The sequence below is a fragment of the Oryzias latipes genome, chromosome 24 (assembly GCF_053564925.1).
Source record: "Oryzias latipes strain Hd-rR chromosome 24, Olatipes_Hd-rR_3.1".
NCBI lineage: Eukaryota > Metazoa > Chordata > Actinopteri > Beloniformes > Adrianichthyidae > Oryzias > Oryzias latipes.
The window spans coordinates 7,730,371-7,757,942 of record NC_136260.1 but is presented as its reverse complement, the minus strand read 5'-3'; the positions used below and the strand labels follow the sequence as shown (position 1 = coordinate 7,757,942).

Here is a 27,572-nt window from a genome sequence, read left to right as displayed (position 1 = left end):
TAGACGGGAAGCCCATCCAGCGCCGCTGGGCCCCCCCCCCGAGCAGCGCCCCCCGCCAACCCCCCCCAGCACAGGCAAAGGGACCACCCCCCCAAGCCAAGCCAGACCACCACCCCACCCCCCCACCACGCACCCCCACACCCAAGCCCAGAGGACCACGCAGCGCCCCAGGCCGCCCCACCCAGGCGCCGGACCCGACCCCCCGACCAACGGAGCCCCCACCACCCCCGGCCAGGCACCGGACGCCCCGACCCCCACCCCGGCCCACGGCAGAAGGGCAAGGAGCAGCGACGACCATGCCCCCCCCCACCCCCTAAGTCACGGAGTTAGCTATGGGAGACCAGAGAGACCGAATTCTTTCAAAGTTACTTGAACTTTGGGCTGACATTTTTTCCAAGCTGATATGATCAAGCAGCAGATTTCTGTGTTGACTTATATTTATATTTTTTTTGCTTTTCCAATTTATTAAAATAGTTTTTTTAGCAATGCAAAGAGTTATGAAAATGATAGAGCCTAATCCTCCTTCTACATCGATGGCACTCATGTCACCAAGCACACAAAGTGACGGTGAAGCTGTGATTGAAACCTTAAGCCAGACTGATAGATCGGCACATACCTGCTGCCAGAGAGCCTGGACAGGCGTGCAGAACCATAGTGCATGCATGTAATTGTCGGGTAGATTACTGTCACAGTGCTGACAAATGTCTGAGTTACTGAGACCCATCTTGAACATCCTCTGTCCAGTGTAGTAAATTCTGTGAAGAGTTTTGAAATGGATTAGCTGCAGATTTGGATTTTTTGTCATTTTAAAGGTGTTTAGACAAAGTTCTGACCAAAAACTTTCATCTGTGCTGATGCTCAAATCCGCATCCCATTTTGTTGTCGGAAGTGAAATATTGTTATCTAAATTACATAAAAGTTTGTATATTTTGGAGAGAGTTTTATTCATTGAGAAATTGATCAGAGTGGTAACTACATCTGGTAGCTTTAAATCGTTGTCTCTGTATTTAAACTTTTTAGTAATAATTGATTTAAGTTGCTGATATTCCAAGAAGTTATATATTCCGTGTTTGTCTTGAAGTTCCTGGGGAGTTATGAATCTTCTATTAATAATTATGTGCTCTAGTTGTTTTATGCCCCCTGCTTGCCAAGCTGGGAAGTGGATAATTTTTTTGTTTATGAGGATGTCTGGGTTGTTCCAGATGGGTGTCATTTTGCACGGTTGAATTGATGATTTTGATATTTTGAGAAATTCCCACCAGGCTGTTAAAGTGGCATTTATATTAATACTTTTGAAACAATCCTGTCTTTTAACTATTTGACTAATAAATGGAAGATCTGACAGGTTGATCTTTCCACATAACGCCTGTTCCAAGTCTAACCATGAGTTGGTTTCTGGATTATTTTTTAACCATTTTAAGATGTATTGTAATCTATTTGCAAGAAAGTAATTGTGGAAGTTAGGTAATTCTAATCCTCCACAGCTTTTTGCAGATTTTAAAGTTTTTAGACTAATTCTTGCAGGTTTATTGTTCCATAGAAAGCTTGATATGGATGAGTCTAATGTTTTGAACCATTTTAATGGCGGTTGTGTGGGAATCATTGAGAAGAGATAATTAACTTTGGGTAAGATTTTCATTTTAACCGTGGCTACCTTGCCCATAAGGGACAAAGGCAGGTTGGTCCAGCATGTTAGATCGTCCTGTATGTTTTTCAGTAATGGGGTGTAGTTTAGCAGCACCAGTTCTGATATTTTGGGGGAAAAATAAATACCTAGATATTTTATATTGCCTGATTTAACTGGTATTGTGAGTCCTTGCTCCGCATTACTGTTCAGTGGTAATAAAACAGATTTATTCCAATTAATGGAATAGTCTGATATAGAAGAGAATTCATTAATGATTGTTGCCGTTTCATTTACAGAATGTATATTACTTAAAAACAGTAATATGTCATCTGCATCCTTTTTGTTTTCTTTGTCTTTCTTTGTAAGGTAAGCAACTGAACCTAGAAACTGCTGTGCAGCGAAAGATAACATGATGTGCTTTAAACTTATTTTTATGGTAAAAAACCTTTTACCATCATTTTACTGGAGTGGGCATAGTGGAGGAGTGATAAACCACATAGTGCCTCTAGATTTAGTATAACGTCAGCAGTGGTTGTTGTTTTTCACCTTTCAGCATATCCTATCAGGGGTCGCCACAGAGAATCAGCTTTCACTTACTCACACAGGTGGTTTGGTAGAGGTTTTTTACGCAGGATGCCTTTCCTGAGACAACCGTGCATTTATCCAGGCTGGGGACTGGCACAGGGAGACCCAAACTTGGGCCCTTTGTGGCTACATATTGTAGTTAGGCAGAGGTGTGACAGGTCTTGGCTACAGACCCACTCTGGATTCAGCACATTGCACCCCTAGGAAACAAACCCTGGTTTCCGAGGCACCAGTCCTAAACACAGCCAACTGAGCCAAAAAAAAAAAAATCCAGAAAAAACCCCACACACATTTTAATTTAATATTATAAGATCGCCTCCATTTAAAAATATATGACTTAAACACAGCAAATCAACTTAAACTACATGTCAATCATAATTAGCGTTATTCTTCAAAGTCAGAGAGCAACAATGGAGGGACAAAAGAGCTGCTTGTGGCTCCAGAACCTCAGGTTGCAGACCCCTGTAGATGCACCTGATAGAAGTAATCAACACATAAATAGTCCAAAACACTTCCAAAGATATCCAGGAAACATGTAGGGACACGCACCAGCTAGCCCATGTTTTTGATTCTTTACATGACAGACTGTTATAAAAACCTCCATGATATTTGCTTACTGTACATAAAGTGATAGCTCTTGGGACTTCTCAATGTTAGACTCCAGGCACAAGAAGGAGACCCTAAAAATACTCACTTAATCTCCCACAGCCCCACAAAGGAGAGAGAAAGGAAACAGCTGCAAGAGCCACAAGGACGCTCATAAACTGACCTGGTGGATTTGATTTCAGTGGCAGCTGATCGAAGGGAGAAGCATTTAAGCCGTCAGAATATAAGCATTCTTTTACCCAGAAATTTGCCTTAGCATTTGTGCAATTCATTTATGCCAGTATACATGTCAAACAAACAATGATGTCACTCATTTTTGTTTTTGTGAAAGAAGTAAAAAATGTCACAGCAAGAAAACATGATAAACAAAGGGAAATACAAATATCCAAGCTAAAACAAGCAAAGAAAAGAAGTTCCAAGCAATTTGCGTAAGTTGTGCTGCTTTTAAATATAGTGCTCATATTCTTCTAAGGTGTATTTTAAATGACTAAAATACAGTTTACTTTCAATTGTGCAACACGCTTCATAAAACATAATTTTTCCTGTCTTCTCTTTTTCTAGCTGATGAGGCACGACGTTAGGTTAAATCTCAATTCAATTTACTTTTATCCCATCCATCCATCCATCTTCTTCCTTCCATCCATCCATCCGTCCATCCATCCATCCATCCATCCATCCGTCCATCCATCCATCCATCCATCCATCCATCCATCCATCCATCTGTCCATCCATCCATTTTCCAACCATCCGTCCATCCATCCATCCATCCATCCATCCATCCATCCATCCATCCATCCATCCATCTGTCCATCCATCCATTTTCCAACCATCCGTCCATCCATCCATCCATCCATCCATCTGTCCATCCATCCATTTTCCAACCATCCGTCCATCCATCCATCCATCCATCCATCTGTCCATCCATCCATTTTCCAACCATCCGTCCATCCATCCATCCATCCATCCATCCATCCATCCATCCATCCATCCATCCATCCATCCATCCATCTGTCCATCCATCCATTTTCCAACCATCCGTCCATCCATCCGTCCATCCATCCATCCATCCATCCATCCATCCATCCATCCATCCATCCATCCATCTGTCCATCCATCCATTTTCCAACCATCCATCCATCCATCCATCCATCCATCCGTCCATCCATCCATCCATCCATCCATCCATCCATCCATCCATCCATCCATCTGTCCATCCATCCATTTTCCAACCATCCGTCCATCCATCCATCCATCCATCCATCCATCCATCCGTCCGTCCATCAATCCATCTGTCCATCCATCCATCCATCCATCCGTGCGTCCGTCCATCCATCCATCCGTGCGTCCACCCATCCATCCATCAATTCTTCCAACCATCCGTCCACCCATCCATCCATCCATCCATCCATCCATCCATCCATCCATCCGTCCATCTGTCCATCCATCCATCCATCCATCCATCCATCCATTAGTCCGTCCATCCATCCATCTGTCCATCCATCCATCCATCTGTTCGTCCATCCATCCATCCATCCATCCATCTTCTTCCATCCATCCCGCTTCTCTGGGACCGGGTTGCGGGGGCAGCAGTCTAAGCAAAGGTGCCCGGACTTCCCTCTCCCGCCCACTTCCTCCAGCTCCTCTGAGGCATTCCCAGGCTAGCCGGGAGAAATTCTCTCCAGCGTGTCCTGGGTCTTCCCCAGGGCCTCCGCCCAGTGGGACACATTCCCGGAGCACCAGGGAGGCTTCCAGACTAGATGCCTGAGCCACCTCAACTAGCTCCTCTTGATGTGGAGGAGAAGCGGTTCTACTCCGAGCTCTCCGCGGCTGACCGAGCTTCTTACCCTATCTCTAAAGGAGCGCTCAGCCACCCTACAGAGGAAGCTCATATCAGCCGCTTGCATTTGGGACCTCGTTCTTTCGGTCAAGACCCATAGCTCATGACCATAGGTGAGTATTGGAACAAAGATCGACCGATAAATTAAGAACTTTGCTTTCTGGCTCAGCTCTCTCTTCACCACAACGGACCGGTACAGCGATCGCATAACTTTGGACGCTGCTCCGACTGCCTGTCCATCTCCTTTATCCCTATTATCAATATATATATTATCAACACTTAATGTTAGTAATATACCAACTATGAAACAACAGAAAATGTTTATTTGCCAAAATTAGTAGGATGCCAGAAGCGTCTTTAGTGCCAAATGCTACAAAAAATTACAGAAAAGTCAACACTTTCTATTTTAAAACAAGATCTCCTGAAATTTCGCCAAACCCAAGATATTTCCGAATTGATGCTCGACAAAGAGGCATCAAGAGGTTTTAGGAAAAATAGATTAGTTGCCAGCTCCCAAGAGGAGATAATGAAATTTAATGTTGTAGGTCATTATACAACGGACAATGACAATAAAGCAAATCTAAAATCTCTACACCACTAGAGAGTCTAAACACAGCTCCATCTGGAGGACTGTCCAGCCTATTTAGGGGTTTGTTCTACAAGCACCAACCAGAGCACACTTCCTTATCCTTAAAATCTGAAATTACCACTAAGGTATAAGCATGTGAAGCACATGACTCATTCCAATCTACGTGCCTGAAATAGACACACTTACAGTTTGAATGCTGGTGTAACTGCAGGATTGCATTACTACCTTCAAGTAGTCACAATACAAATCGGACAATTACGTGTTCTCCGACTGATATGTGATATAAAGAAGACAAAATTAAGTTTATGGTTAATGCTGTGATATTTAGAAATGAAATCAATCTGGCTTTGTTTTCACATTTTGTCCAATTTCTTCCCATTTTTGTTTCTTTCTGTTTGGATCACTTCTTAGACAAAGTAAATGTGATTTAAGTTTGTGGTCCAAAAGTTTGCATTCAGCTTCTGTGTTTTGACCTGCAGCCTTTGCCTGTGTCCTCATGGGGCTTTGACAGATTGGAGCGGAGTAGTTCTGCAGTAAAAATAAATGTATCTGTTTAGCATAACACCAATCGTGGATCTGGGGTCAGATGTTTGAACGATTTCAGATAGTTGTGTGTTGTGTGGTATGCCTGCAAGAGTGTCCCTCAGCTGCATAAAAATCTGTTCTTTCAAAGATAAAACCTTTGAGAAAAGTCTCAAGCTTTGTAATGCCGAGGTCGGGCTGCAGTTACCAGTTCGAATGTCTGACATCTGCTGTGGGGGGGACACAAAGGCATCTCAGAATCCACACGGTGTGTGATCAGTCATGATACATCTGGAGCTGTTGTAAAGTATGTTGTATATTTGTCAGATTTTTAATATATTTATATTCAACTAACATGCTAATAAAATCAGTAGTAAATGTAGCTACACTAGTATTTCTGCAATAGCTTTTGGTTGAGCACTTGCAGTCTCCCATATTGTTATATTTTATTTTTCAAACATTTCTATAAATATTTTACTTGTACTTGTGTTGTAAATGTTTATGTTTCTTTAAACGGAAGCTGTTGTTGGTTTATGGTGTCTGCTTAATTTTTGTTTGGTATTTAAGGCCCTGATCCAGCATATAAGTGCATTGAAAATTATGTTTATTATTTATTCGTTTTTTTTTCATGAAAAACTACCTTGTTTATCTGCTATTTGGTCTTGTGTTGGTTGTGGTCTAATGACAAGGCAGTTCAAGTGCGTTCATTCTGATGAAATGCACACTTCGAAGGCCATAAACACGCTTATACCGTTGTCGTTTAAAAAAATAAATAAATATTCCGTTTTTACTACTTTGTTCTTGTTGTTTTCGTCAGTTTAGATGGATTTTTTCACAAAAAGTAGACTATTTGTTACATGGTGCTGCATGTTGTCATGGTAAAATAACAGCGCGCCGCTTAACCTGCACCAACCTCGAGTGCAGCAGCAAAGAAAAAGATATGTATGCTGGTCATCACAATGGGTTTAATAAAGCATCAGTTCAGAGTGAAATTTCACATCTTACTGCTTGTTTTCTCCAGATGAAGCTAAAGTTTGTTGAAAGAAGCCAGCGCAGTGATATAGAACATTTAAGCTATGTGACCGGAACTCCTTTTTAGGTGTTCATTATCACTGTAGATTATCACTGTCAGAGGCCAGTCTGGTCATGAGGTGGGCAGGTGGATCCACTTGCAACAGGTTTATTAGCTCAGCTAAAAGTCCACAAAGCTAAATCAGGGTTGTGCAGGCAGGAGTCGATAACAGGCATAAGCTCATCAGAGGAGAGACAGGGTAGTCAGTCGAGGCTAGCGATGGGTCTGGGCTAGAGGGCTGCATTGGGATTGGGTCCCGCCGGGTCCCGCGGGACCCAACCCAAATCTCGCAGGATTGGGCGGTTTGAATTGTGCTGCGGGCGGGAGCGGGCGGCAAAAAAAAACCCCGCGGGATCAGTGCTGCCATGAATATGTCATGAATATATATTAGCGGACTACGTTAGGCTGTGCGGCTGTTGGATTCTTATGTACTGAAGCTCCGTGAAGGCACCAGGTCGAGACGCCCAATGGCCTCTGTCATCTAACCTGTTGTTGGGGGTGTGCAACGCCCCGCCCCGCCTCTTACTAAGAGCGCGCTTCAGGCAGTCTGTCTGCGCACGCACACACGCACACTTTTAACCGAACAGGATTTGGTAAAATTTATGTAATATTTAAGTTGCACATTACATAAAAGAGGAATGCATGAAAAGATGAGGCTGGAGGAGGGACATGAATCTCTTTAATAATATCAATACAAATACGTTTTTTTTTTTTTCTGCGGGACGGGAGACGATACAAAATCAATGCATCTCTATTACTGCGCGGGACTAAATTCTATGAGTTTTGCGGGTGCGGGCGAGAGTGTCACGCGTACGTTGCGGGCGGGATTGGTCAGAAATTCAGCGGGAGCGGGATGAAAAAAATAGTCCAGCGCAGGGCTCTAGTCTGGGCAACACCGATGCGTCGGCTGACGTGTAGAGCTCAAAGTGAAGAACTACATTCCTCAATTCCTCATTCCCATTGTGCTTATATTAAATTTAATAAGTGTATCAGCAGAGTTTCTCAAAACTTAGTTGCCTGCAATTGCGTTTTTGATCCAGCAGGAGTCAGTATTAAGTGACACAGTGTCAATACAGTTTGAGCAATGTGCTGAAACGATTCACGAGGCCTCATCTACCCATCACTAGTCGAGGCAAGCTGCAGACAGAGTCATCATAAATAGGGCAATTAAATTCTGTTCTCCTTTGGGGCTTATACCACCATAACATTTCATTCAATTTAATTTAATTTGGCTTCTTCGAGTTATGGTAATCTGTAATGAATTTATGCATTTAGATTAAAAAAAAAAGAAAAATTATATACAGTATGACATTTCCTAGAATTATATGCATTTCTTGTAAAAGCTCGTGATAAAAGTTCAACTCATGTTCATGGATTGGTTCAGCAGTTGTTTTTTCCATGTGTGGAGCTAAATGTGTTCGTTGTTGCACAGATTTTCTCAGAGCTAATCTTTTGTTGCATCCAACATAAACTCTAATCAGCCAAACTGGTGTCAGCTGCAAATATTTTTGGCCTTTCCCAGAACATGTCGCTCATCCTTGAACTTTTTCAGGCTGACACTGGGCAGGTTTACATCTTCCTAGCAGTTTGTGCGAAAGCTTTAATCAGCAATGATCAATCGAGGGAGATGATTTCATGCTCAGTGTGCAGCTGAACTACAGCCAACTCTCTGAATGGACCCAGTATGAAGTCATTTCTCTCCTAAACTCTGAGAGGGAGGAGAAGGGGACTTGGATGCAGTCTAGAGAGTATAACCAAAGAGGTGATGAAACTCCTGTGGGAGGAGGCGACTCGTATTACACAGTCTCATCATAAAGGTATTTTGAAAAAGTGATGAAGGGTTCAGAATGTTTCTTGTTCACGTGACAATTTCACACTAATCACAAAGTCTGTCTGGACAAAACTGTACAGACAGCAGGCGGTGAAAAGCCTCTTCTTTTTCCCAGGTTTTAAGATGAGGTGGCTCGTCTTTAGAAAAACTGATAGTTGATATTTTAAGAAAGTTCACTTGTTTGGTCCCTGTGTTCTTGTGGATTTTTACAAAAACTTAGGCAAATACATTTTTCAAAGAAAAAGTAAAGTTTTCTAAAAACACAACATTTGTAAAACAATTATATTTTCAGTAGAACTCGACTTATTTTAAAATTAAAATCTGTGTGATTTACAATATTTCTTGTTTCTGTATTTTAGTTTGACATTGTTCTACATTTTATTCACGGGTGTTTTCTGACTGGAAAAGTCTGTTGGTCCAGATCGAGTCCTAAACCTTGCGTTTGGTCTGTATTCAGACTGATGTCAAGCAATTTTTCCTGTTTCAAACCAAAACTATGTGACTAAAGATCTTTCCAATCATCGGTCAGGGATTACGACGGCGGGGCAAAGCAACTAGAGGCAGAAATGATGGAAGTCCATGTGGGGATAGTTCATTCAAACTTCATATTTTGCTGACCAGTTTTGAACATCTGTATCAAAATCCGGTACAACACTTTAATTTGGTACAGTGGAGGCATCATGCTGCAAGACAGTTACTATGGAGACGACAGCTAAGAAGATACACTGAGAAGTGTTCATGACATATAGATTGTCGGGAAAACAGTGAGAAGAAATTTGAATCATGTTAAAGGTCCTGTTGGGTGTATTCAGACTGAAACTTTGTTTGGGATTATCGGGGCAAACAGACTCTGGTTCACTTTAGGCGAACCAAATGTTTCCATTCTGAATCCACCCTATCAGACCTACAAGAGGGTTTTTGGCTTGATTTGGTTGATTTTTGTCTTTAAAATACATTTTTTTCCTTGATTCAAGATCTACCCATAGCAATTTTAGTCTATCTTCTGCTTTAGCTCCAATACAAATGTAAATCATTCCCCAATATCTCTTTAAAGTATTTTTTCTGTTTGTTGGAGAAGGTTAGCCTTTAAAAATATAACTTTCAATTTTTAAGTGCAACAAAGACGCTGAAGAATTAAATAATTTCTGCTTCTTAAACTCAAATTTATCATATAATATGACTCCATGAATAAAATAAATTAAAAATTACCTGAATTTTTCAGTAGAAAAAAAAGTTTAATCAAAATTTTCAAATATTTGAATGGATTTTGTAGCATACCTTTTTCAGAATTAGTTAATATAAAACAGTTTCAGCCTGTTTTAAATAATTACATCCCTGATTAAGGCCTACATTCTACCTTTATGCACTTTAGGGCATTTTTTCTTGTTTTATGGGATTCGTCAAATTATTGGCTTTGTTGTTGTTGTTTTTTATTAGTTTTTGGTTGATATTTCCTCAACTGTACATTGTGACAATTTCAGGTTGCAGACTCTGTTTTCTCCATCACCCCATATCCCAACATGATTTGAATATTTTTAGTCTGACTTTGATTTTTTGTTTTTTTTTCCTGACATCAATGTCCACATTCTGAAGAAAATTTACAATGCCAGATTTAAAAAGTTCAGAAAGGAAAAAAAATCATGTTTTTTTAAAGATTGAATTTTGAGATACAAAACTTGATTTGTTTAAGAATTCCTAAAGAAAAGTGAAAATTCTTAAATTTAAGTTAATATTTTAATTAGCAAGTCGAACTTTATTTAATCTTACGATTTTTTTCTTGGATTTAAATCTTTTTTCAGAGTTGACTTAGTCCTAATTTTGTTGGCAGGCATGTCAGTTCATTGTTTTTTCAAGTCAATGAATTGATGTTCTTCTACTCTTATTAAAGTCACAACAGGAATGAAGGACAAAAGCCTGACTGCCCCTAGCGTCAGCCTGAAGTTCGTGCTTTATTGTATTTTTGTACCTTTTTTGAAAGACAAAATGTTCTTTAATCCGAGAGAAACATAAGCTCTTTTAATGCTCAGACGGAAGATCACAGCTTTTAACTTCACCATCATAACATCTTGATCTTATCATGCGTTTGATATATGCTGGGCTCAGACCATGGGATTGTACCCAAACAAACACAGAGCTCCTCATTGCTCCCTGTTATGCTGTCATGGGAACAGAAGGAGCTGTTACGAAGCCAAACTAGACGGCAGACTGCTGAACTCCCCACGGAGATTAGATTAGCGAGCCGAACTCGAAGAATGACCTCATGGTTTGGTCTTATCAGATGGCCTCAGCCTGCAGCTGGATGACTGTAACTCTGCTGCAGACTTTCCATGCAAACAGGGAGCCAAAGTTGCTTTGAGTCAACGTTTCAAACTAAAAGGAGCAACGCAACTTTTGATCCTTATTTGTCATACTTCAGCTTCTAAAATAACATTGTCTACCGGTTGACTCGACCATCCAAATGATATTTTGAGCGTCATTTAAATTCCCAATACCTCAAACACAAAGTCAAATTATTTTTTCTTAATTCATCAGCTTTAAAACCAAATATTATTGTCAATACGTTTAGATAAGCAATAAATATTGATGCAAAACTTAGCAAAGTATGTTTGCATTTTTTAAGAATTTGTTTTCAAATTTCAAGTGGACAAATGTGGATTTTGTCCACCAAAGATTTCGGGGTTTTTTTGTGTACAGCCTGCCTGTGACCCCGTTAAGGATTAGGTGGCTTTGTAAAATAGACAAATAGATTATTTTTTTGTAGAATATTAGCAAAGGTTTTTGGTATTTCTTGCGCCTGTTAGACGTTTTAAAAAGTTACGGTAGACATCTGGATGGAGGGAAGAACTCTCAGGATTTTTTGTGTGCGTGTGTTTATAAATCTTTGTGAACAGTATAAGACACTTATCAGGAAACAAGCCAGTATATTCACACCCAGTTCTGTTAATTAAACAGCGATTTTATCAGTATTTAATATTTGAAGCTCTAAAACAGTATATTTTTTGAGTAAATTAAAAAAAAACTGTAAAAATGTTGTTTTGAATCACTATGCATTTTTATTTCTGGAGCCATTTCTTAACTGTACTTGTCAGAGTTTAAAAACATCCCGTAATTCAATCCTTTTACTAAAACAACATGTAAGTACCCTGAAAGTACCCAGTAGTTACACAATAAGTACCATGTAAATACCACTTGAGTACACTGTAGGTACTGTACTGTAAAAGAAAGTGTTACCACAAATTTTGTGTCTTTCCTTCACTCAAAATCCCATGTTTATGACAAATATTAGATGAGAACACAAGAACTTAATATAAAGTGGCAAAACAAAACTACAAAACTTTGTAGAGACTGTTACACAAAAGTTTCTGGCTTTGAGACCAAGAGCATGTTGTGCTGTAATTCGACCTCAGGGGCGTGACTTATTATTGTCCTTTCTCTGATATCTGGACAACATCTCAGGCATATCCTGCCCAACACTTCCTCCTTCATGTGCCAGATACTGTCAGGATGTAGTTTGAAAAGCTGAATTATAGCGGAAAACCAACCAGATGTTCCAAATACTTCACACCTCTCCAAATGGTGTTGTCCTTCATGCACACAAACCTATGAGAGCATGTTTCCTCAACAATTTTTCATACGAGAAATCTAATATTTCTAAAACGGAGTTTTAGATCTGGACTTTATCAATATAAAAAGCAATCAATTTCACTTTCCAGATGAAAACTTCGTGACCAATTTATCAACAGAAAATTCCGACTTTTTTTAAACTAATTATATTTTTGAAGTGATTAGAACAATTTATTAAATATTTTTAAAATGAACAATGCTAAAATATATATTTATCTTTGAAGTGCTGTGCAACAACAAAAGCAGATTTTTTTCAGCTCTTTCATCACCAAGGCCATAAGCATTTATTTTCCAACTATGACAGCTGAGCGTGCCCTTACTGATGGGGGAGCCGCGCTTACATCTGGTCAGAAAAGGACTGTTTGATTACTACGTTTTTCCACATGTTAACAAAATCAAGCTTCTAACATTTCTTTGGTGCATTTCTACACTGCTGCACTTCAGCTCGATGACATCAGACAACAAGAAGCTTTTTCTGGTTGGTTGTGGCTTCAAAGTGATGGAGTGAGTGATTCCACTTTGTTTTGTCCTTCAGTAAAAGAGGCTTATCACACAGACTGGAAAAGACAGAAAACAATTCAGACGGTTATTTTGAAAAAGAAAACTGAAACGAGCCAAAGGAAACCAGGGAGTGGATGTGAACACAAGAGAAAGAAGAAGTGGATATCTGAAGCAGACTCCAACAGAACAAACGAAATGTATGTTTCACAATCACAGAACACATTATGGAGCATCTATCAAAGCTCAATTCACATTATGCAAAAAAGAAAAATACCACCTTGGTAACAAAACTAGTAAGTTTTTGCTTTACTGTTGCATCATTTTTGGTCAATTTGTGGTTCCAAAAATCAACTTTTTAAGCAAAAAAATAAAAATATATTTCCTTTGTTTTTTCCAATCAGTGAAACCCAATATGGTACTGATAATAAAACCTTTATCCCTTGTGCTATCCCAGGCACTTTACCATTGGGAGTTGGGTCATCTAGACCCACTAGACAGTGCGCTGAACCTTTTTTCTTCAATGATTTGTGATCTTCACTGGTGTCCATGGATTACATGAAATCTTTCCACCTTTATCCACCTTTGTCATGGTAGGGAGAACACGTCAATGTAAGGGTGGGGTCATCTAAGATAGCACAAGGGTTAAATGACTTAAAGAGCAACACTTGGAACCAACAGTAACATAATTGGAGTAGTAGAGTCTTCTTTACGTCTGAAAAATGATGCAATTACTGTTCAACAACTACTTTGTTATGCATAAGATATTTTCTAATAATGTATTTACATATGAATTTGTTAATTTTTCAAATTAACAATTCATATTTAGGTTTCCACATGCTAACTTTATTTTTAACACATTTAGCTTTGGGTTTTAAATGTTATTTTTAACCTGTTCCATATCTCTATTGTCAATAACACATAAAAAACTGTGCGTTTTTCTAAAGTTTAATTTTTAATCAGATAAGGCTTACATATGATTCTTCTCTTTTTAATTATAAACGTATTCAAATATGATGACTTCATTTGATTTTTCTCTTTGGTTTTGTTCAGTTGTGAACGAAAACATGCCTGGTTTTGTAAAAGTAATTACAATAATGCAGCTCAAATGAAAACATGTTTCATGAATCATTGAACCATAAGATGGGATTTGTTCTCCAGAATGTGTTTCTTCTGACTCACCCCGTCTCTTTGCTGTTCAATCCCAGGTTGGTCCTGGCTTTCCTCCTCTGCTGTGGATTGTCACAGCCTCATGATGTTCTGGTCTCCTTGTGGTTGCGCTAACCTTCCCTCCAATTCAGATCAGAGTTAAAGGAGCCCCAGCAGAGTGACAAGAAGCTTCAGCCTCAGTTTGGTCTGCTCAGCCTCAGAGTTGGAGTCAAAAGGGAGCAGGAGGCGAGCTGAGAATAAACAGACTTCTTCTTTTAGCTGAAATCAAATTGGGCTCTTCCTCTTGCCACAGGAAGTTTGGCCGCTCTGCTTCAGCCTGTTTGCTGGCGGTCATCAGGGGTGAGACTGGGCTCTATATTTAACCTCTGGTCTCAGTCTGTGCCGGCAGCTCAACTGACTGCCTTAGCAAACAGCTGAACTATGAGGTGGTCCAGCAGCTCCTCCTCCTCATCCTAACAAAGAGAACAACTTTGCTTTTGTTCAACATCCTCTGGCTTACTTGCTAATAAGATCCTTTTGAAAATGCTTTATCTTAAAGATAAAAGAGTTTAATTACATGACACCATTTTCTTGGCTGATACTTATAAATAAAAAGAAGTTTAAATAGCTTAAAAATGTGTTTTTAACAATTGCATTTGACATTAACCTCAAATCATTTACAGTATTGACGTCATTTAAAAATCAAAACAATTAACACAAGAGTTGAAATAAAAAGGAAAAGGACATTCTTGTGTCTTTTCAGGTCACTCACCCATCTTATACATATGTTTGAAATGAGAAAACCGATACAATGAGAAAATGAAGTTTGGAAAATCGGAAAAATATATGAAAAAATGTCATAGAAGAAAAAAATTAATAGTGCATCAGTAATCAAATGTATTTATTTGCATTTACAATTTGTAGATTTATTTAGTTCATCGACGCTTGTTTACCAACTGTTTACATAAAAACATCATTTATATGAATAATTCTCTCACAGACGATGTCTGTTCCACGTCCACTAGAGGGCTGTATTTCACAGATAATTTAGATCATCATCATCTTTATTTATTAAGCACTTTGTCACAATTAAAAATTGAATGTAAAGCACTGTACATTAAAAGCTTAACATCCTTAGGACCCATCCTGTTTATGATTTACATGCTGCCCTTAGGAAACATAATCTGGAAACACAGCATTAATTTTCACTGTATTTCTCCATTAAATCTGACCAGAATGACCATATGGAGAAACTGAATGTCTGAATCAGAGACATCAAGACCAGGATGACAATCAACTACCTCCTCTGTTACGCCCCCTTCCGAGTCTAGGGGCGACGAGGGGGCATAACATAAAAAAGTAAAGGTTTGGCTACCAAAGTTAAATTAACACACACCAAACGAATGTCTCCAAACAAAATATGTCAAATTTATTTACAAATTAACAAACAATCAATACGAACTAAAAGTGAAGCAAAAAGGCTTCAGGGTGAACCCAGGGCCAAAATAACAAACAAAACCCCACCTAACTGAAACATGTAATCTTACCTGCAAAAGAAAGAAAGGGAAATCAAAGCCAAAACACTAACCTCCCTAACCTAACAAAAACAGGAGAAAACATGTACTAAAGAAAATGGCGGTTCACCCCTACAGCTTCACTTAAACAAAATTATAAACCAAAGGACTAAACAGAGTGGGCACAGACAAAACCACAAACTACAAAGAACTACAAAGTGCAACACAAACTAAAACAAGTGGAGAAGACAAAAACAAAATGGAGAAGTGGGCCAAGCTGCAGTGGAGACTTGTTGCAGCAAGGCTCCCTTCCCCATCCCGGACGAGCCCCCAATTTATGTTACGCCCCTGTCTAGGAGTCTGTAAACGGGATTAACATAAAGGTAAAAAGAAAAACTAAATACAGTAAACCCTTGTTTTTCGCGGGGATTACGTTCCAGAAAGAACCCGTGGTAGGCAAAATCCGTGAAGTAGAAACCTCTATTTTTTTTAACAATTATTATACAATTACATACTCTATTATACATTGAAAAGAAAGAACAAACCGTTTTACAGGCTCAAGCACTTGTTTCACAAATCAAAGTACTTTAAAAACGTTTTTTTTTTCAACAAATAACTTCTGTACTGTACTTTCAAATAATAATTTGAATCATCAATGTGAACAGAATGCTTCAAATCGCAGAGATAAGCCCCGCCCACCGCGACCCGAGAGTAATTGAATTAAACGGGGGGAAATTTAAAATGATCATGAAAAAAATACAAAGTACAAACGGACAAATAGTGGCTCAGGTGTATTTCAATGCTCTTCAGTCTGAGAAGCTGCAGTGTTTTCTCTCTCTCAAGCCCGCGGTGCAGCTGTGTGTGTTTGTTCGGGAGAAGAACATAGTGATTGACAGTTGGTGTCGCTCTTTTTCTATGGGTTTTAGAGAAACTTGAAATTGTAAGATGATTTGCATGGATGTAATTTGGAAAGCTGATTTACGTACGTGTACATATTAAACTGCAACGTTATTGACGCGCAGGTAGAGAAGAAGCAGTGACTTTTTAGCCAATCAGAATGCAGAACACAATGCACGATGCAAATCCGTGAAGTAGCGAAACCGTGAAAAGTAAACCGCGTTATAGCAAGGGATCACTGTACACCAATGACTCGAAAACCCCTCACCAGACCCAGACTGAAATTAAGCTGGGAATTTATTTACAATGACAACTCAAAAACATACAAAAATAACCAATCCAAATTACCAGGACCAAAAAGCTCTAACAATGTTTGATCTAATGCTCTGCTGCTGCCAGCTGGAGGGGGAGGGCCTTCAACAGATGAGGATGCAGTTTTTAAAGCGGCCGCTGGGAAGTCCTCAGCCAATCAGGTGGTCCGGACACGGTGGAATCTAATTGGCACTATAGAGGAGGGAAAAGAAAAGGAAAGACAGACCCTCCCAAAAGAAAACATACAGAAAAACATTCCAAACATACAAACACAACAATATTACGGCCACAGCCGTAACATCCTCCTAAACACAGAAAAAACTGAGGTCATTTTACTAAATCCTAAAAACCTCAGAGATGCTCTGTCTGATCAGATAGTCTCCCTGGATGGTGTAAGTATAACCTCCAATTAGAACTGACTAACTGTGGAATTTAAGGCTCACATATCACATACAAAACTGCATTTCTGTTCACCTGTGCAATAAGATCAGAAATAAATTATTTAAAAGTGATGCTGAAAAGCTCATCCAAGCACATCCAGACTGGATTACTGTAACTCCTTGTTAGCAGCGTGTCCTAAGAGTTCCTTAAGAAGTCTCCAGCTTGTTCAGAACGCAGCAGCTAGATCGTTAGCAGGAACTAGCAGAAGAGATCACATCACTCCTGTGTTAGTTTCACTTCATTGGCTCCCAGTTGATTCTAGAATTAAGTTCAAAATCCTCCTGTTAACCTATAAGGCCTTACATGGTACGACCCCGATCACTGAACTGATTGATACAAATAAGGGACATTCTAAAATTCTCTTTCTCTTTAATGAATAACATCTTTCAACACCGTGACAGTTTTCCTCCTCATTTCTATTCAGATGGCAACTGTAATTCTCTTCAGTCATTCTTTGACCAGAAAATTCAAGATATCCATCAGCATCTCCATTCCTCTAACTCTCCTCCCATCCCTTCTGACTCCTTTTCCATTTCTCATAAATTTTTTTCCTTTCTGCTCCCAGATCCCAGTGAAATTTACCGCCTCATTCACAAGTTCAAACCATCGACATGTCTGCTCGATCCCCTCCTAACATCCCTGGTTAAATCCTGCATCCCTTCCCTTCTTCCTTTCATTTCTGCTGTCATCCACTCCTCATTGACGTCCAGTATTGTCCCCTCACTCCTCAAGACCGCTGCTGTGAAACCCATCCCAAAAAAACCTGGCTCAGACCCTAATTCCTTTCATAATCTCTGTCCTATTTCTAACCTCCCCTTCATCTCCAAAGTTCTCGAAAAATAGTCACCTCCCAACTTCACCATCATCTCAAGCAAATTGATATATTTCAATCCTTCAATCCTTTCAATCCAGTTTTCGCCCCCCTCATAGCACTGAAATGGCCGTAATAAAAACCACTAATGACTTTCTCCTAGCAGCTGATTCTGGACTCATCCCCATCCTCATCCTCCTTGACTTGAGCGCGGCATTTGACACCATATCCCACTCTATCCTCTCTGTATCAAGTCCACCCCCTTCGCTGGTTTCATTCATACTTCTTTAACCGCACTCAGTATATCCAACTGAATTCTTTTAAATCTCAATCCTCACTCGTTTTCTCTGGTGTTCCTCAAGGTCCTGTTCTCGGTGCCCTCCTCTTCATTACCTACCTACTATCCCCTGGTAATATATTCAGTAAAGTCAAAATTTCTTTCAATTGTTTTGCAGATGATACTCAGCTCTATCTGTCAAGTAAACCAAGCTCTTCTCTTACACCTGCCTCCCTTTTCTCCTGCCTGTCTGAAATAAAAACATGGTTTACCTCAAACTTCCTCAAACTTAACAGCGATATAACCAAATTAAACCCTTGTTGGTTCCAAATCCACCCTTTCCAAAGTTTCAAATTTTACACTTTCCATTGATTCCTCTCCAGTTTTTCCCTCCCCCCGGGTAAAGTACATTATCCTTTCAATCTCAACTCAACAGGATTACTCGGTCTGCATGCTGTCATCTTAACCGTCTCCGCCCCTCCCTGACCGTCCACTCCACCTCCGTTTTAGTTCATAGTCTGGTCACATCTTGCATCGACTACTGCAATGCACTTCTCTCTGGTCTCCCCAAGAAAACTCTTAATAAACTTCAGTTGGTCCAGAATTCAGCTGCCCGCATTATCACCAGAACTCCTTCCTTCCATCACATCACTCCCATTCTGAAGCAGCTGCACTGGCTTTCAGTAGCTTTCAGGATTCAATTGAATTGGTTAGTTCAAAAGGGGCCCAAGTCCAATAGGTTTGTTTTTCCAGGAAATGATTTTAATTGCATAGCTTAAAGGGAGGCTACACCAAATGATTAATACTTTACCCAGATTTAGCACCAGTTCATAGCTTACAAATGCTATAATATGAAGCACCTCACTTTTATCATTTCAGAAGACTAGCAAACTAAAGTCTCTGGACTTGGGCCCTTCGTGAATTAAACAGGGGAGCTGCCATATTGGATAACTAGTGCTGCCATCTATGGGATAAAGCAAAACCCATGCAAGAGAGGCCCAAGTCCAGGAATTTTACACTTAATGCATTTTAAATGTCAAGCATAGTCAATACAGTACAACAGACTTGGGACTTTTTTGCACATAATCAAATAGCTTTTCCCCTTGAAGACCATGTAACATTTAATATCTATATTTTGAAAAAATTGAGGACTTGGGCCCCTTTTGAACTAACCTATTCAACTTAAACTCCTTCTCTACATGTTCAAAGTCCTCCATAACCTGGCTCCCTGGTATATTTCTAATCTCCTCCATATAACACTCCCTCTCGTTCTCTCCGGTCTTCTTCTTCCCTTCAGCTCCGTCCCTCCGGCCCGTATGGTCACTATGGGGAGCCGTGCCTTCAGCCACTCGGCTCCCTGACTCTGGAACTTTCTCCTCCAGACCTCCGTAATATTGACTCCTTTCAAATTTTTAAATCCAGTCAAAATCCATCTGTTTAAATTGGCTTTTCCAGATCACAATTTTTCATCTTCTATCTGATTTTATTGATGATTTTAACTTATTTATTGTTTTTAACATGTTGTGATTTTATTGTGTTTTACTTTTGAATCTGTACAGTGTCCTTGGGTGTTCTGAAAGGCGCTTTCAAATAAAATGTATTATTATTATTATTATTATTATTACACTTAACAACAATAACAATTAGCTGTTAACAGGCTGCAAGAAAGTTAGAATCTATGAAAAGTTTGGTGCACTGGGGTTCTGTCCTCTACTCTCATCTACTTCTCTCCTCCATTCTTGATCATTTAGTTCTCCATGCCTCTGCTTGGTGCAGTGCGACTCATGTACTGTCCCTCCCCGGAGGGCAGTAGGAGTGATTCCAGATTCCAGTTGGCTCGTCTCTGGTCCTGTTCTTGGTTGTGGACCACGTCTGGCTCGTCTCGCGCCCCCCAGGCATCCCTACATGCATTTGGATGAAGCCCATCTGCTGGACTATTCAAACATGCAGTTGTAGAGTTAGATAAGTTAATTCTTTTGGTACATGGCCTGTCTGTCCTCGAGGAAGATCCGTCCTTCATGTGGAAGGCTGAGGTTTCTTTGTTTATTCCTGTATCAGTTTATTTTTAGGAGTTTTTCCGAGAAGGAGGGTTTGAAGGCAGGGATACCCTGTTTAGTCTGTTTAGCCATTGAATTCTTTGACTTTATGATCCTTATGATTTTATGTTTACTATACAGTTACCAGTGTGCAGCCCATTGAGTCGACTACTGTTGTGATATTAGGTTTTATTTAAAAAAAATGGAACTGAATTAATACAAACTGTTTTTTAAATAAGTGAAGAAAAACATTTTTAAAAATTGAATGAGAAAAACAATACAAAATCCATGTGACACCAAATGCTTGACAATAAAAATGAATCTTTTATAAATATTTGTTAGAGATGAATTCCTACTCAATATTAAAAGGCCTATATATATGCTATTCAGAGTCATCTGTATCCATATATATATATTACCTTTGGCACACTAAAGAGCAAACTATTTATGATATAGGAGTTATTTTCGTGAACTCTATCCGGAAGTAAGACGACTCGATCTGGGTCCCGCCCATTTAATGATGTCATCCTAGAGCCGGCCTCGGAGCATGTCTGCGATTTGCCCATGAAAAGAAACATCTGGACTTTTGCAAAAATGGATGTTTACATTGTGCACATAAAAGGAAATAATTTTTGCCGCTCTCACACTGCCAGCTGTGTGGAGACAGTGTGTGTTTGTGGGGGCAGTGCAGGCAGTTCAGACTTCCTGGAAGGGGCTCTTCTCACTCATTGAGAGGACTAGTGCGTTTTTGTGAATTGGGAGGGGCTGGTGCTCAGAGCCGAGGGTTGGAGTGAAATGCTCAGACATGCAGGAATGAAAGCTTTAGGGTTTCTTTTGTGAGGATTTAAGATTTTAATACACTAAAAAGCTAATAAAAAGTTTATTTCTTCACACAACTTTACTGTCACCACAGTGCCTGCAGGAGATCGTGATTTTTCATTTATATGAATGGTTTACTAAAAATGTTTTTAAAAGAAAGTGCAGGTACAATATTATTTTAATAGCAAACAATAATTCAAATGAATTTTAAGACTAAAAACTTAGAATAGTTTCCATGGAAACGAGACACATTTTCAGCTTTTAGGAGCTGAAAATGTGTCTTTAATATAACTTTAATAATGACATAAAAAATGTCAAGACCCTTCACGCTGCTGCCTATCTGGTGCCTTGAAAATACAGGGAAGTTGACTCACTGTGGCAACAACATGGCAGGTGTTTTTCTATTTTAGGGATTGCGTCTTTTTCCTTGAAAACTCCAGGTTCTTGAATGTTTTGAGCTGTGGCTTTGAGCTTTCAGCCCCTGCAGAGCAAATCTTTTTAAAACTTGGTTTGGTCACTTACTTTTTGATGTGATGAAATAACAACAAACACAAAACAATGCTGGTAAAAAAAAGAAAAGAAATCTTTTAATAGGCATCCGATGAGGGTAAAGGCTTTTTCCTATGTGGCTGCTAGGTTTACAGGTTCATTGCCAGCAGGGGGCGACATTCTGCAGAGCAGAATTCAGCAGGCCTGCCTGCAGAGCACGCCGGGTTTGAGGAGAACTCCCAAGTATGTTGATGGATGAGAGCCTTCAGGTAAGAGGAGGTGGAGTTACACTAGAATCACCTGAGCTGGGAGAGGTGGTTGATGTCCAAGCAAGCACTCACTGAAGCTTTTCTTAAGAAAAATACACCTGAAGTCTCTCTCTGCACATCAGAAACAGACATGCTCACTTGCATACTCAAGAGTCCTTTAAATATTACTTTACCTGTTAGAAATATTCCTATTTTCTCACACAAAGATCTGAAAACTACTCCGATAAAGATCATCTCCCCATAAATCATTTACAGTATTTACAAACATCCTCTCAAACAATCATAAAATAAAGGTTCAACAGGTACAAAGATGTGTTTGTCCGTGTCAAAGAGTCCTCACAAAAGAAGGGAGCTATTCTCCTTAACATTTTCTTTTTAAGTGCAAACTAAGTAAAAACTCTGATTGCATCACTTAGCACGAAGCCGGAACGACCCAACAGGCATCTGAACCCCCACATCAGTGATCGCACGACCCCAACGCCAAGACGCGGAAGTTGTGCAAAACTCCACCTTAAAGATGGACTTTGAGATTTCTAAGAAAACTAGTAAAGTGTCACTGCAGCTGAAGTTTGTGGAGCCGCCTGCAGAAAAAGAAGAGTTGTTCGTTTTTAGGAAGGGAGGGAGGGTTCATTTTTAATCTCAAGGTGGGACGTTCCCTCAGAGAGACCACCCCCGCCCCCGCCCCCACCCCCTGCCTGAAAGTGTTTGTATTTCCAAATGTTAGTGTTTCCTCCAACACCCAGAACAACAGCAGCCCACGGTGACAGAAACTGGACTAAACCACTGTCCCGCCGGGGGAGCTGGCCGGGTTGTTCTGAGATGAGAGCAGTTCCTGCAGAGAGAGAGAGAGAGACTGATTGTGAATAGAGAGGTTCTGCATCAATCATGTCCATGAACAAAGAGTGGATCCAACTCTGCAAGTTAACTAAACTGAGTGTAGTCATGACTGACTCAGAGATTAAAGGGGGATCATTTGTTTACTTGCACTCTGTGAGGATGCTGTCCCCCCACCCACATTGGATTAGCAGGTCATTTGCTGTTTTCAGAGGCACACACACACACACACACACACATCCTCACTGATTCTACAACAGAAGTTTCCGTCTCGCGAGGAAAAACGACAAATTGACTGCGTTGTAATTATTCATTTCCATTGTATTTATTTCCATTACAAGCTGCGTGCGTTCTTGAAGGCACGACACGGCCGCCCGCCGGAGGATTTTGTGTTGGGGGGGGGTTTATTACTGTTCACTTTCACTCCGTAACACCGAACGCACACTGTTAGATTTAGATGAATATCACTACATGTTTTGTTTGGGAACTATTTTGTGCAGCCTTTGTCTGTATAAACAAAGGCGGAGCCTCCTGCCCAGTGTTCTTCATGGCTACCAGAAAGGTGACAAAGTGTCTGCAGTCTGTTTATTACTGGGTAATATATAATATTCTGAGAAGGTGTCTGTAGCAGAGAGCACAGTTGAAACCTCGCGTGCAGCTAGAGAGCGGTCCACTGCAGAAGAATCAACACGCAACCACAACACACTTGTGTGTGCACCTTCCTCCTACACACGCAGCACGCTGACACACACACACACAGTCATTCTGCAAAACCTTTATAGTTAGTTCATTAGTTAGATAGGTAGTAGTAACTGGGTTTTTTTAATAAAGAATACTGCGTTGCAATTGTATTCATTTGCGTCCAGGTAGTGTGGTTTTTGAATAGGATCTGGTCTAAGGTTGACTCACTGCGTAAAATGCGACAAAAATTATCCTATTTCACATTTTCACAAATCAGAGAAAGGTTTCACAAATCAGAAACTGTGTTTAATGTATTTTTTAGAATATAATGCATAATTGAATCCAGGTTTGATCAGTACAGGTCATGTGGTTTAACAGGACCTGGTTTTAGGTGATCTTGGTGCGAAAAATGCAGTAGAACGTTCCTTTAGTGCCCTCGCGAATCGGGAGCTTTGAATCGGACACCAACTTCAGGGTCGTCAAAAACCCCAAAGCGGCTTTTGATCCGTTCACAGGGACACTCAGCCGAGGCCAGTTCTAGGTTGCCGTCATAAAATGGAGGGAAAGGGGGCGCCTCTGAGATTGAATCATCTTTTTTTATTCCCAGGTAGGAAAATAACTCATATTTAATTTTTTTAAAAATCATTCTTTTGTGTGCCTATGGTATTTTCTTATCATATAAATAGATACTGTTAACTGTAAAAGGACTTAAGAGCAGCATAGTATAGGCCCTTTAAAAATAAAAATATTAATTTTTAGACATGTCTACTCCATGATTACTTTTTTCTATATTTTTCTGTGTCTTGCAATGCTTCTCTTGTTAAGAAGTAGCAATTTTTTCATATTAAACGCATTTCTCTTGGTAGGAACTGGCTACCTTTTGAGCACAGCGGGCGCCACGGGAGGTCGTGAGGAATTGTTGGATCCACAGCTCCTCTGTAAAGTCACCAACCACAATTTCCCTAAACGGCTTCATCCGTAGCCGCTCCCACGTGTAAGGAGCTCGCCGCTCCGTGAACTGAATAAGACGCTGACGTCTCCTTTGCTAGATGTTTAGTTTAGCCATTACTTATTGAATTCTATGACTTCATGTTCTTTATGATTTCATGTTTATAGAAAGGCCATTGAGACGACTATTGTTGTAATATTGGGCTGTATAAATAAAACTGAATTGAATTGAATTGAATTAAAAAATTGCATTAAGGAGAGAGCAGACGCACTCACCATTTTGCCCGGCCGCGCCCACGTGCACACGAAGCCCTCCTGGCACGCTGTTACCAGACAGTCCTCCAGAAAGATTAGCACAGTAAGTCTCTCGTGGGCGATCTTCTTGCACACCAGAGGCTCCAGGAGGGGCACCTCTTTCATGTGAGGGCACAGCGTGGTTCCCAGCGTATTGGCCGGCTGGGATTTGGTGGTGCGGGTGGAGGCGCTTTGGCTGATCTTGTCGCCGCTCTTGATGCTGACGTAGCCCATGCTGTGGTTCCGCTGGTGCTCCTTGTCACGGCGTTCCTTGCGAGAGTCGAAGGACAGCGTTGCAAACCGGCTGACGCTGGAGGCGATGAAGGAGCCGTCCATGATGCTGCTGCCTTTGGTGGTGGGGTTGCTGCTTCGGTGACTGTTGGGAGTGCCGTCTTCTGAGTGCGATAAGCTGTGGGACCGAGGTAGCGAGTTGGGAAGGCAATTAGCTGGGTTTTCAGTGCTTGTACTATTGCTTCCATTATCCTTAGCTTTGGATAAAGTAGTGTTTGTTTGCCCGCTTCCTGCGAGACTTGTGGACTTCATGATGTTCGTGTGCGTCCTGGTGCGTGACAAAGGGAGGTGGGGAAAGAGAACGTCCTCCGTCAGATCCCACAGACACAGGTGAGTGTCCTGTCCCACAGAGCCAAACCTGTAAGTGGCGCTTATGGGATGATCTGTAGAGTTTGTCTGCGAGAGCAGGGAGTGCGTGCTACTTGCCCGCTCCCTTCCCTCCTGCTCATGCACGTCTTCCTCGCTGCCCTTGAATTCGCCGGCGGGATCACCGTCCTCCACGCTGGTGATGCAGTGATCAAACGCCACCACGCTCACCCAGGATTTGTGACCGTGGCCCCGCGCCACCACTTTGCAGTCCTGGAACGACCACACGGTGACCAGATCGTCCTCGCCCCCCGCCACAATGTACCGCCCATCGGGGCTCCAGCACACACACAGCAAGCCGCCAAAGTAGCTCTTCATTGTTCCGTGAAGTTCTGCTGCGTCGAACCCAAACACCCTCAGGAAGCCGTCCTGGCTGGCACATGCCAGAAACTTTCCATCTGGAGAGAACGCAAATTCGTTGAGCGCCCCCTCGCCCACCGTCCAGCGCAGCAGTGGGTTTCGGGTGGACTTGCTCTTGCAGGTGTGCACAGCGTAGTCCTCCCCCTGTTTGAGGAGCTGATAGTGAGGCGCCGTGGTCCCACAGGTGTTTTCTGCGTTGTACAGGTACATGGTGCCGCTGCAGTGAGCGACCAGGAACAGGTTCTCGGAATCGGGAACCCATCGGACGCACGTTACCCTGGACTTGTCGATAAGCCTCTGCGGGAAAAAGGCATTTCACTGACACAAGTGCACCCCTTTCAGGTTTAGGCAGTCGTCGCTCAAAAAGACTGCAACCCACCTCCTCATTGAAGAGCTTGCTGGTTTCCTTCTTGATTGGGTCGATGAGCTGCACCTGACCAGCAGAGAAGCCCACCAACAGGGAGACGCTTTCTGCCGTTGCTGTGAGGGCGTTGAAGTCATGACACGTTGGCTGCGTCCCCTTGTAAATCCTCTTGTCAATTGGCTTGCTAAGATCAGAGGCCTGGGGTGGGGAGTCGGGGTTAAAAAAAATGCACACTGTGGTTTACTGAAATCACAACGAGCAGTCAGAACACAATAAAGAAAAACGGAAAATCTTGGGGGGCAAATCAAACTCTTAGGTGTCAGAATTTTACAGAAGACCGCATATGGATGAACCCCTAACATCTGTTTTCTTAAAACGAGCAAAAACAAAGAGCTTTAAGCTGAAGGCATGGAAGTCACATCAACAACCCAGGCAGAAGGTGAGAAAAAAAACATAATAAAACCCCATTTAATTATTAGCAGTTTGAAATTTTTGAGGTTTAAAAAGAAAACTAGAGTTTTGATCAAACAGGAGTTTCCTTTAACTTATTACACTTTATTTTGTACTTGATGCTTTTTACTTAACTACCAGTACTGCAGCTTGTTTTGAATAAGTTCGGGATGCAAAATAAAAGTAATGTGACCATAAAACACATTATAGTAGTAGTAGTAGTCTTTTTTATTTTGGACTAGTGAAACAAATGTAAAATAACAGAATAAGACAAGAACGAGACAAAACTTACAAAAACAAGATTTTTGTAAGTTTTGTCTCGTTCTTGTCTTATTCTGTTATTTTACATTTGTTTCACTAGTCCAAATTATTATCCTGAGGCAGTAATGGAATAATTTCAGTAATCTGTCATGCGTTATATTATAGCTTAAAAGGTAACTTAAGTTATAGCTCTGCAATGTATTTCATCCCGATTTTTAATGGGAATCATTTGACTTCATAAATATCAATTTTATGTTTTAAATGGACAACACTCGTCTTAATGTCAAGAGCTGTCACTCACAGTCTGGGTTAACAACTGTTTACCAAATTACCGGCGCGTGGCCGGCCCCTTTCTAATGTGTGTCACCGGAAACCTCATGTCACGGCTTGTCACTGACAGTAGCCTCTTCAAAACAACCGCAACGATGCGCGCTAACACTGCCCTGTCTGGTCCAAACTGACTGAAGGTGGTCACACCATCAGCCGACGGGCTTCTGTTTTCGAACAACACCATTCAGCTCTGCTTACCTTTCGGACACCTTTGTAAATGTAAAAGTAAAGCTCTCGGCCAACATTGAAGCAGATCCGCTCTCCGTCGTTGCCGGACTGATCGTTAACGTTGACGAAGGAGACCTTGACAGGGTTGGAGCCCTGTGAGTTAAACGGCATCCGGTTGGGGCGGCTGTACTCGGAGTGAGTGAGAAGCCTGTAGACTCCTTCCCGAGTGCTGAACTGGCTTTTAACGTCGTTTACCTCCTTCCCTCCTCCCTCCGCCGCCATCTTGAAACCTGGCGCCCATCCTCGACCCAGACCCGGATGTTGCACAGCGCATGCGCAAATCGACAAACGTGAGAAAACCACTGCGCATGCGTAAAACGAATGTGTCTTGGTGGAACCATCTGGAAAAGTCTTAATATT

At 41.0% G+C, this 27,572-nt stretch overlaps 2 protein-coding genes across 2 annotated transcripts in view; both read right to left on the bottom strand.

The window, feature by feature from the left end:
* Nucleotides 1-14,360, bottom strand: part of filip1b (filamin A interacting protein 1b) — a 29,725-nt gene extending 15,365 nt beyond the window's left edge. The window contains exon 1 of the mRNA XM_023953032.2: nucleotides 13,974-14,360. The gene's annotated coding sequence lies outside the window, so the exon portion shown is untranslated. The remainder of the gene's footprint in view (nucleotides 1-13,973) is intronic.
* Nucleotides 14,361-21,606: 7,246 nt separating this feature from the next.
* On the bottom strand, nucleotides 21,607-27,434 carry LOC101168835 (WD repeat-containing protein 20). Its single transcript, XM_011491961.4, has 4 exons — nucleotides 27,183-27,434; nucleotides 25,959-26,141; nucleotides 24,545-25,876; nucleotides 21,607-22,637 (listed from the first exon to the last, which is right to left on the bottom strand). The coding sequence occupies exons 1-4, from the start codon at nucleotides 27,432-27,434 to the stop codon at nucleotides 22,581-22,583; spliced, it is 1,824 nt and encodes a 607-aa protein (XP_011490263.1). The 3' UTR covers nucleotides 21,607-22,580.
* Between the last annotated feature and the right edge of the window lie 138 nt (nucleotides 27,435-27,572).

What these genes read in the sequence shown, in the direction of transcription:
- LOC101168835 (XM_011491961.4), bottom strand. Translation starts at nt 27,434, where the DNA reads ATGGCGGCGGAGGGAGGAGGGAAGGAGGTAAACGACGTTAAAAGCCAG. An exon ending in TTTACAAAGGTGTCCGAAAG is followed by an intron (nt 26,142 to 27,182) that starts GTAAGCAGAGCT and finishes TCCCCACCCCAG; the next exon opens with GCCTCTGATCTTAGCAAGCC. An exon ending in GCAAGCTCTTCAATGAGGAG is followed by an intron (nt 25,877 to 25,958) that starts GTGGGTTGCAGT and finishes TTTTTCCCGCAG; the next exon opens with AGGCTTATCGACAAGTCCAG.